Source organism: Theobroma cacao, chromosome 3 (assembly GCF_000208745.1).
Source record: "Theobroma cacao cultivar B97-61/B2 chromosome 3, Criollo_cocoa_genome_V2, whole genome shotgun sequence".
NCBI lineage: Eukaryota > Viridiplantae > Streptophyta > Magnoliopsida > Malvales > Malvaceae > Theobroma > Theobroma cacao.
The window spans coordinates 6,784,641-6,795,842 of NC_030852.1; the positions used below are offsets into that span (position 1 = coordinate 6,784,641).

Below are 11,202 nucleotides of genomic sequence, written 5' to 3' on the forward strand. Positions count from 1 at the left end.
GTTGTTTTATATTTTTATCAAACATTTAACTTGTAATATAACTGCTTTATAGACATTATCCTCAATTCTTCATCCCTTCAAATGCGAAATCTTGACTCTGTCACAAAACGGTTAGACCAAATCTTTGATTTTAATCTTACCATTACCACGAGGCAAATGCAAAGAATCTCTTCACACTTGTTAATGTGATATTATAAAAAGATTTTGATAATTAATGTATTATATTTTTTTATTTTTAATAAAAACAATGCAATAAAGGGAAAAAATATTTCTGAAAATAAATTTTAATTAGCCTTAACAAATACTGGTAGACACCCATTGATCGGATCCTCATAACAAATCAACCTGCAGCAAGTGTTACTGAAACTGAATTTAAAACGTTCTAAAGGATATTGGAAGTACATTTCAACCAGACAATTATAGTTGCATTCATTTGACAACAAGGACTTGAGAATTAATAAATGTATAAATAAGCCAAAAACATTATCCAGAAATACACAGCTTAACTTAATGATACATCATCCATTGCCAATTTTGAAGCTACACACACCATTGGTGCTCAAACAGGACATTCTCAAATCTGAAAAGACTTGAAAACCCAAAATACATTTTATCCAACCAGAAAAATGTCACTCTTCCTCTTCATTTTTCCTTTCTTTTCTTTCCCCTTTTCCTAGAATTGAACTTGAAGAAAAAAAAAATAAAGTAACTTTAAGTGCACAGTATATTTTTGTTTAATGCAAAAATAAAATGTAGCAAACCTCATCTGATCTTTTGTCCAGATCAGGAACTGGTTGGCATTCAGCTCTACTCTGAGAAAGATTCATCTATGAAAACCAAATAGAATGTACCTCAAAGATTTGATGCTTGTTCAGTTGTACAGGGCCTTGAATGCAAACCTAAGTACAAATAACAAAGATGCAGTTTATTCCACAAAAAAAGGAACAAATAGTAGGAACAATTAATGTTTTGAATGCAATTAGAAGAAGGCTCATTATCTAACAGTGCACATTTGGAAAATTATTCACATACACAGACAGACAATGGCCAAAAGAAATACCAATATTAAGAAAAGCAGCAGAAAGATTGGAGGAAATATGTCCTGGTTCACCAAAGGGAGCCACGATGAAAAAAAAAACAACATAATCCAACAAATATATTTTCTCATTCTAATAATAGGACTTGAGGCTTATTAATTCTTCATGTTCTTGCAGATCACAATCTTGAATTGATACAGGATGAAAATGAGAAGCTAAACCAAATAGGCTGCAGGAGATCTCAGGGCCCAACAAATAAAACCAAAACGAAGCAATAAACAATATCACCAAATCATGGGCAAAAACCCAAAAAAAAAAAAAACAACAGTACCACCACAAAAACAATTTATTGTTTCACTACTAAGGGGACTCAAGGATAGTAATATGCCACAAATCAAATGCTTGAGTACAGTGCATACCAAGAATCATAGGAAAAACTTAAACCTTGTAGAGTAATGATTGCTATCTCCTACTGTTTTTTTGCTTAAGTCTCTTAAAAGCCATAAATGTAACAGCAGCAGACAGAGAATACCTGCAGAAAAATGAAAAAGATATCAGGGAAGAGGTATGATAAGAAGCCAGACAATTTGTTTTAAAAATTTCTGAGATAAATTTGTTATATTGTTGTCTTTTTACTAATGCACGGTTGATGTGACACCATAATTTACTTCGAAAAAACCAAAGACTCCATGTATTCAGAATAAAAAGTAATAGCCGCAGAGGCATAAAGAAATTTAACAATATGAAGAAATGCATGCTTCCTCATCAGTTAATCTGTCATGCTCTCTACAGCATTAAACTATATGTATACATGAATCATTAACCCCCACCGCAAGGCATTTTAATTAAGTGTGTTTTGGCTAAAAATATTGATTTTGTTTATTCTGAAGTTCGGATGGACAAGATTTTAAGATCAATTTGCTTTAATAAGGTTTTCTAGTTTTAATTCATTTACAAAATAATTAGGAAATATCCTTAAGGCATGACTAATTCTCAACCCCAAGGCACCCAGCCTATGCTCATTTCTACAGGGAAGCTAATTTGCCAAAGTAGTTCAAGAAAACATTCTTAAAGATGCCACAGGATATTTTAGATTCCTATAGTCAGATAACAAGAATATTAATAAGTAAGCAGACCACAAATTTTAATGTCCGAAGTTTCTCTCATAGAATCTCTCAATAAAAGCTCAACATTATCTTTCACAGAAAATCTTTTAAGGCTCTTAGATGTCCAAAACTACAGATTTCTGTTTGGCACCATGGAACTCCCAAATAAAGAAAACACTCTTCCAAAATATATTTATATAGACATACAGACAAATGATTATAACAATCTTGGAAAGGAAATTTTAATTGGAACAAATATCTTATTAGATTCATACATTTAGCAAATGCGACCACTATAATGTTTTTCTACATTATTATTAGCACACCTAAAGGGTACCACACACAAATACTTTCATAGAAAAAAAAAAAAAAAAAGAATAACTCATCAACACTAAGGACAGAGAAAGAAATGGCATTAAATGCAGTTTAAAGCAATGGCCTCACTTCTCTTATGATTTCCAAAAAGAAATGGCAGTCTTTGCCTAACTTGCTAAATTGCATAAGTATAAACTTTTATTTCCACCACAAAAATATGTACATTTTTACCATGTTATATTCAGTTCATTATATTATTTATTCATTGGTTCTATTTGCTAGGTCAGATTGATTTAATTTTTAATCAAAAATAAAATATAATATGTCTCATTTTAAAAGGCAGATCAAGAGTAATCTGCCCTCCTTCACAGCAATCATAAGAAAACTAGAAATACCACAGCTGTTGGAAGAAGAGTGGATAGAGAATGCACACTGATATCAAATCTCTCTCCAACAAAGGAACTACATGTGCAGGAATAAAATATTTTTACTCATATGATATGGTGACTCATACCATGTCAAGGTATAATTTAGATGGTCCTGTGGCATAACTGAACTGCGAATCAAGGTATTGACATCCTTTGGAACAGGGTAAGGATTGCTCGGATTAACATTTTCATTGATGTCTTCAATTAAGAGAGAATCCTCTGGAAGCCCAGAAGCAACAGCAATTGCAGGAACATCAACATAGAACCATTGTCTTGAATTTGGATCATTTGCTGGAACAAATATGCTTGGCTTCTCACTACCACGGACAACTCCAATAACTTCAATAGAAGTAATAGCAGGGGCTTGATCCTGTAATTTCCAAGGAATTTCAGACTTCTTCGCATAAGGTATATGTCATCAGTGCCAAAGAAAGGATTATGGGATATAAGAAACAACCTCAACAACTTTTGGCTTCTTAGACCAAAACTGCCACCACCAGCTTTGTTCACTCTGTTGGGCAGGAACAGCTTCTATACTTGAAGACTTCTCCCTCTCTTGTGGAACTTCAAAAGACTTGTCTCTCCAGCTGCGTGGGACCCATCCTCTATTTACAAGAACTGGTGCCTGCACACTGTAAGCATATTCAACTTAATTGAAATCGAAACTTAGCAGGCAATCCCATGCATCAGCAATGAATATGAATCCAGCACCAAATAAGAATTTAAGCTTCAAAGGTGACAATAAAGGAGAACAACCATATATCATGATGATAGGATGGAATCTTGAAGGCTTTCTCATTGCCAATTGAAACTTAGTACTATTTTGTGACAAAAGCCTAAAGAAAAGTAGTTAAAGGCAACAACTCAATATTTAAGATAGCATCTTGTGATAGTTCCAGACATACATCTCACACAAGAATTAGGAAGCTTCAAAACCTTCAGATTAATTGTTTTACCTAGAGGTCATATGCATGATAGCATATCTTTAACATAAAAGAAGGGGAGTAAGAAAAAAAAAAGAACATTAGTGCCTAATGATCTCTACAGAAATCAAGAAATGGTAATAATAGTTTGGCCAAAGAGTGCAAGTAGGCTGATAACTGTACAAATTTTATGATCTTTCTAAACACAAAAGATCGGATTGGAAATACTAAAAAGATGTTCTAATTGTCAATTAATCTTTTAGTTTTGATGGTTATTATGTTTAGCATTCTTTGAATCCTAACCTGATTCTGATTTCCTTAGAAATGGTCTCAGCGCATTCTATCGTAGTTGATAGATAAAAAGAAGATGAATTAGTTAAATTGCTAATAAATAAACATTGGTTTCAAATGCACCCGAGCATTTGTCTCATTAGTTGGTACATGATCCCCTTGCCTAAAGAGCAGGGTTCGAATCCCCCCTCCCCCAATTATAAAAAAAAAAAAACATTGGTTTCAAATCCTTTCGGCAATTAAATTCTTGTAGCCTTCATTTCTAGCTCTGCATTTATGAACAGAGCACCCTGTGCCAGTAAAACAATTTTCTGGAAAAAAAACTGAAGATAAAAGCTGGAGGAATTGCCCCAATTTTGGAAATAAAGAGAGGTCCATGCCTCGCAGTTAGAAGCAATGGACTCTCCTAAAACTTTACCTTGCTTGACAAAACTTACTAGGCTTCCAATCTAATGAATTTAAATAAGGAAATTATTCTTAATTCAAATGATCCTCCGTTAAGAAAAAAATATGCATACAGAAGTGAACTTTGCCTCTTAAGTTCCCACTCCTTTCTCTTAAATGACAAAGAATATCTGATATATGAATATAAAAAGAACTTATAACCTCCCATGGCTATTCCTACTCAAGTAAGGATATTGTAAGGGAGGTCACGTTACCTTATCATTTCTACTCCTACTCACTCTCTCCAAACTCCCATACATACACTTCAAGATGGGAGAAAATGAAGAGAGAACAGGAAGTTAATGATGCTAACATATTTGCTAGATAACTGGAAATAAACAAATTGATTAGAAAATTGCTATCGAACTGCTTAATTGTAATGCTATAAGCAAGAAAATCAAACACAATTACCTCTCAGCATTGTTAGCAATTGGCATCAGGGGTGTAATGACATAATAGCCATTTTCAGTCACTCCAGAAATGCTTCTAGAACGGGGCCCAACATAGATTGACCTTCCATCATCAAAAACTCCTCTGCATACAACTCGCCTAAACTCCAAAGATTCCAAGTTTTCACTCGAAGGAGGCATGTTATTTAGTTTCAAAGGTTCCATTTGCAACCTCTTCTGTCTATACTCCAGCATCTTTATCTGTATAATGTACAACTAATCAAATATAAAAATGCAATTCTCAACAGAAATTTATTAAGAAAAAAAAGCCATAAACAATCCTAAAGGTTACAAGAAAGGGAGTATAAATGGGAACAAGTCCAGCAAGTTGTGAGGGAGAGAGAGAGAGAGAGAGAGAGAGAGAGTTAAATGAACATGTTGAGTACACATGTTTAAACAAGCAGGTAGGTACAAGGTAAGGAGAATGCTTTATATTAACTCTTGCAGAATGGGATAAACCTCAAAATCAAAGGGCTTAAGTGCCATGATTCGCTCAAAATGACAGGAATTATGTTTACAAAATATAAGGTGTATAAATAAATAAACAATAAAAAGATTCATGAGCTAAAAGAAAATATATGCCAAATTAAAAATCGTTCATTAGAGTATTGCTTTCTCTGACTATTTGCATTCATTCCAATGGTTTATCTCTGTTTCAAACTATTTTATGCCAGAAATCAACAAAAGAAAACGGTAAATATGAATTATCAATCTAAAGGAGTATAATTCTAAGAAAACCACTATGGAGCACTATGGTGTCAGGGCCGGATCTGCATAAAATCTAAAAGCATACCATAGACTGACAGACATGAATCCTTTTCCTAATTTAATGCTGCTCTAACTTTCAATTTCTTTGGTAATAGTCATATCCTCATCTTTCCTAGGTCATAAACCCTGTTGGCAAATCTCTTCACTCTCATCAGAAATCAGAACCCATTATCATTGGGCCTTCTTTCTTGAAAGAAACAATTCTGAAATGTGAAAAAATTTCACTAGAATCAAGAACATCATTTTTTTATTTATTTTCAGAATATTACATGCTCATTTTCTTAAAACAGCATGGAAAAGGAAAGCAAAACAAGCATAATAAAAAAGGAAAGGGCAGTAAGCTGCTGATAGAGATAGAATAAGAAAATATTAATACAGCAACTCACAGAAACTGAAACAGGATGAATCCAATGTTAAAAAAAAGGATGACCTTGTCTTGCCTTCTGAAAATCTGCCAAGTTCCAAGGCCGAAAGTGATAGCTCCAGGAAGGAAAAGAAACCATCTTGACCACGTTGATCCTTTCTCTTGATCTGCCAAACAACCATGCTCAGAATGACATAATCCTGGAAATTTAAAATAAAACCCAGACGGAGAAAACATAAACATATATACCATGAGATTGGGAAGAGGAGACAGCAGCAGCGGTGGAGAAGGAAGCAGGTGGCACCCAATACTTTGGCGGGAGGAGTTGGTTGGAAAAGGAATAGAGGGCCCCAGCAGGACGGAGCCTTGTTAGGGTTTTGGAAAAGGATGCCATCTTTGCTGTCACATTAGATGCCAGCAACAGCCTTCTAGCCTTGTTCTTCAGCCCCGAGGAGGAGAGGGAAGAGCAGGACGAGGAGCCACTGATCAGTGTTCCAACTTCCAAGGGTTTATGGGGCTTTTAGATTTTAGAAACAGTTTTCTTTTTTCTTTTTAACTTCTTCTTTTTAAAAAATAAAAAAATAAAAGCACTACTGTTCTTCCTTAATTTTTTACATAATACTTTAAAAAAATTCTTAAATTATTCAAAAAATTTAAATAAACTCTTTTTTATTTTACTCAATCAAACTTTTATATTTTTATTTGAAATTAAATAAATTTTTATAATTAAAAATTAACTAATTATAATTAATCAAAATATCAATTATAAATTTTCAAACAAAAATATCAATAGTCATTTTATATCAGATGGAATTGATATGACATCAATGTATAAAAAGAAAATGTCACAAGATCGTTTCATCATCCATTATGATATGTTAGCACAATTTGATATAAAATGACAAAACCATTAATCACAAAAGTTTATTTGACTCAAAATAAAATATACAATAGCTTATTAAACTCAAAAAAAATTAAGAGCTTACTTGAATTTTTTAATAGGTTAAGAGCTTTTTTAAGTATTATGTTTTAATTTTTTATTGTTTTTAAATATATTCATAGTTATTTTTAACATAAAAAATAAAATAAATTTTAATTTACATGTAAAATAAAAGCATTATTGTTCGTCCTTAATTTTTAACATCTACAACAATATATAAAAATTGTCCAGAGGTAGGGTCCAATTAACACTCGTCCGAGACATATTTATCTTGATTTGTGCAAGGCTTTTATTGGGATGCAAGAATTTGTTTGATTATTATGAAAATGACTTAGGCTATTTTTATCTTATTGCTTTTATTGCTTTCATTTTGTTTAAGTTGTTTTTGGTTTTTTTAAAAAAAAATTTGGGTTCTTGGTCTTTTCTTTTGGGATCCTTCTAAAAACTTTTCTATTGTGGGTCTCTTTTTACGTACACTTTTAACTCTTTGTAACTTCTTCTTCTTAGTTTAGTTTTTCCTTTTGTTTTGCATTGTTGTGGGTTATTTGGATTTTTACATTTGGTTTTCATTTTAACAGTGAAGTTTGTGTTAACTTTCCTTTCATTATTGTCATAACCCAAACCGAAGAGCCATAACCGATACACGAGTCTAGCAAGCAAAGCCAGCAAGACTTGAGCGAGCCTTTGTGCATCATTCCAACATCATATATCATATATCGTAAAGATCTTATAATCATCATCATACTTAAAATATTGCACAACTTATCATTTAAAACATTAGGCCCTTGGCTCATATTTGCATACAAGGCTTAAACATAGTATCCAAATAGCCATACCTTGGCTAGTTTTAAAACCATTTAAACATTACACTAAGCAAAATATCGGGCAACGTAGTACCCACATAATCCTTAAAAGGACATAGCCTGATACATAGTGTAAAAGCAGAAAACATAACCTTGACTGAGCGGAGTGGACTCAACATGGAAGGAGGCCTACCAGTTGCCAAAATGTCCTATCTAGGGATAACGCTATGTGTCACGAACTACGCTCATTCGCCTAAGTATATGATAGTTCGCGCAGCACTTGAGTGAACGCTTTCACGCAAGTCAGCCAAAACTTGATTATATTTTATCCAAAAATAATAATATCAACAAATCAGACTAAGAGAACCCGCATCAAAATCAAAAAGCATACTGAATGCCATACATGCAACCACTTAATCATAAAAAGGAAAAATATTTTATTAATATGAAATTAATTACTAAAGGACCAAGACACCCCATGTCGGGCCATAGGGGCAACCCTAGATGATTCGCTACAAATATAGCTTTACTTGTGAGGCAGCCCAACAATCCGTCAACTACTCACCCCCTATAAAGAGTTTACGAGATTTTACAAGTATTCTATCTGTAGCCATTGCAACGCTTGAAATGAAGACATTCCTTTCCTAAAAAGTCTACCCCCCTTAAAGACTTGACAAGTATGTGTGGAGGTATCACCACGAGCCATTACATTGTTTGAAAGAGGGACATTTCCCTTACAGGTACAAAAGACTCAATCTCATAAACAACTCTACCCTATCATAGTCTGGTACAAGGTTAGCTCATGACACTATGCCACCCACCGTAATCTATTTATCTACAAAATACAATCAAAGGGAGTGAGTCATCCAAATACTCAGTGAGTGAAAGCATATAATCGAAAGTAAATGTATAAGGATAGTGACAACACATATCCACTAAAACATAGTAAGGCTATAAGCTAAGGCATATTGGTAAATTGGACATCATCAAGCATACATACCAATTGGTATGTCTAATTAGCCCATCTCATGGCTATCTTTACTTGCATGTCTAGCTTATCATACTTGATTAACACTCATTTTGATGCTAAGTTTATGGACACCTCAAAGCTTTATAAATGATCACCTTCATTCTAACATGTATGTACACCTTTACCTTAAGCCTTTTCATCAATTACAGCTAACAATTCATAACATAGTTCGTTTCTCATAATCATATATTAAGGCATGCCATCACATAAATGTTAACGTCATAATCATAAAGTGGTCCTCTTTAGACGTAACATAGTTAATGCACGATGGCTAACCGACGGATAATGGGTCATATCATATCACACTCAATACCGAACTCACAAACGAAAATCATGTCATGCTCAGTGCCGAAGCAACTAGTGGAAGGTCATAATCATCATTCGAAATAAAATCAACAGATGGTATCATAACACTACAAGCAGGAATCACAAGCGGGACTTATACCACCATCCCTGCAAATGGGGAATATTATCACAAGGGAAAAGACACCACTCAACCTTGAATCATATCAAAGTCCAGAAATCATTCTCAAACGGAACTCATATAATCATAGCTCAATGCGTATCATGTCACTAATTTAACTCATATTGCCATGTACATACACATCATTCGAACATGCTACTTGTTTCCCCAATTTTCGAACGAATTCGAATAGTATTCTATAAATCGTCTCTTTATTTATCAAGCATACTCATTATTGATTGCATTCTCATTTCATATCATATTCATATAGCTCCGCTAACATATATATTATAGATAGAACAATGCCTAACTAGTGGTTAAATTCCAACTCATAAATATGGACTAGCCTAGGCACGATCAACTACAAACATTTTCATATTCATAGGCAGCTACTGTCACGATCCAATTTCCCAGGCCATGACCGGCGCATGAGCTCAATGAGCATAGCTCACTAAGCCCAAGCAAGCCTATCCATTTACCTTTGCTTAACAAATTTATCATATCATGCATACACACACACCTTTTCCCGAGTGTGAACATTGCCAAAACACAATGGCATTATCAATAATAATACACGTGCATTATACCAGTCATGTATTTAGCAATTTACATTGCATACACATATTCACATTGTTAGATTGTATTCACAATACAAAAAGACCCATGACTTCTAGCGGAGACATTTACAATAAAAGGGATTACTATAGAATGCCAAACACATACCCAAGAGATGCACTACAGGGACTCCTCGATCTAGGGTCCAACAGTCACCTGATCTGAAAACATAAATTTTTATAAAACGTGAGTACAATACTCAGTGAGTGAACAAAAAGGGAACAAGCATACCATAAGGGATGTTTATCGAAATCATGATGCATTCATTTTCTCAAAACCATGTAATTGTTTTAGCTCCTTTAAACCCCTCATGTAAACCCCATATGAGTAAATTACTTTACAAAAATCCATGCTCAACTATGGTACCAAAGAAATGGAAAATATGATAAAAACCCACAAGTTAGCTAAATGGACAGAAAGTTTCTCGCTGTAGCGAGAACCAGTTCTGGTGAAGGCCCTCAAACCCGAAAGTTTCTCGCTGTAGCGAGAATGAATTTCGCTGCAGTGAAACATAGCAACAAGAGAAAAGTTGCCCTTCACTCAACAAAAAGGCCATCCTACTAAACTAACAAAATCAACATAAAACTCATGAAAATTCTCAAAGTGCAATGTATCAAATTTCACATATATGTCAACCATATATCACATTCATGAGCTTTCATTGCATAAGTCTAGATATGCATAATTAGATAGACAAACATCAATATCATCATAATTACACCCGGCTCATGTACATCCCCCCATATCGTGCACATAGCCGGCACCATCGTGTGCATCCCCCCACATCGTGCACATAGCCAGCACCATCGTGTGCATCCCCCCACATCGTTCACAATCAGTGCCATCGTGTACATCCCCCCACATCGTGCACACGGACACTATCATCATCCATCTCTCACGCCACCATCATCACTGGCATGTGCATCCCCACACATCTTACACACACGATTACAGTCACTATACACAATATCATTCATCATGCACAACACACACACACACACACACACACACACACACACACACACACATATATATATATATATATATATATATATATATATATATATATATAATCATATTGCAATAATGCATGAATCCATAGCAATCACATATCACAACATCAAATCATTTAGCAAAAACTTGTTCCCAAGGTACATTTTCTAAGACAAGTTGGATAGAATCTTTCATATTCCCCAAAACAAGTTTGAAATGCAAGTCCACTCACC

General features: G+C 34.2%; 1 protein-coding gene across 5 annotated transcripts; it reads right to left on the bottom strand.

Moving 5' to 3' along the window:
- On the bottom strand, positions 433–6,650 carry LOC18604380 (surfeit locus protein 1). 5 transcript variants are annotated; one of them, XR_001926885.1, is made up of 8 exons: positions 6,375–6,650; positions 6,192–6,292; positions 4,956–5,194; positions 3,344–3,518; positions 2,973–3,256; positions 1,482–1,569; positions 852–899; positions 433–684 (listed from the first exon to the last, which is right to left on the bottom strand). XR_001926885.1 is itself a non-coding variant. In XM_018116768.1 (7 exons), the coding sequence occupies exons 1-6, from the start codon at positions 6,517–6,519 to the stop codon at positions 1,500–1,502; spliced, it is 1,014 nt and encodes a 337-aa protein (XP_017972257.1). In that variant the 5' UTR covers positions 6,520–6,650; the 3' UTR covers positions 433–899; positions 1,482–1,499. The 5 variants fall into 5 exon arrangements, 3 of the variants coding, with proteins under 3 accessions (XP_017972257.1, XP_007036882.2, XP_017972259.1); XR_001926884.1 differs by having other exon boundaries at positions 1,457–1,569; XM_018116768.1 differs by having other exon boundaries at positions 433–899.

Coding starts and splice junctions, on each gene's coding strand:
- LOC18604380 (XM_018116768.1), bottom strand. CDS start 6,519: ATGGCATCCTTTTCCAAAACCCTAACAAGGCTCCGTCCTGCTGGGGCC. Junction 5,195..6,191: donor TTTTCAGAAGGCAAGACAAG/GTCATCCTTTTT, acceptor TACATTATACAG/ATAAAGATGCTGGAGTATAG. Junction 3,519..4,955: donor ATTGCTAACAATGCTGAGAG/GTAATTGTGTTT, acceptor ATATGCTTACAG/TGTGCAGGCACCAGTTCTTG.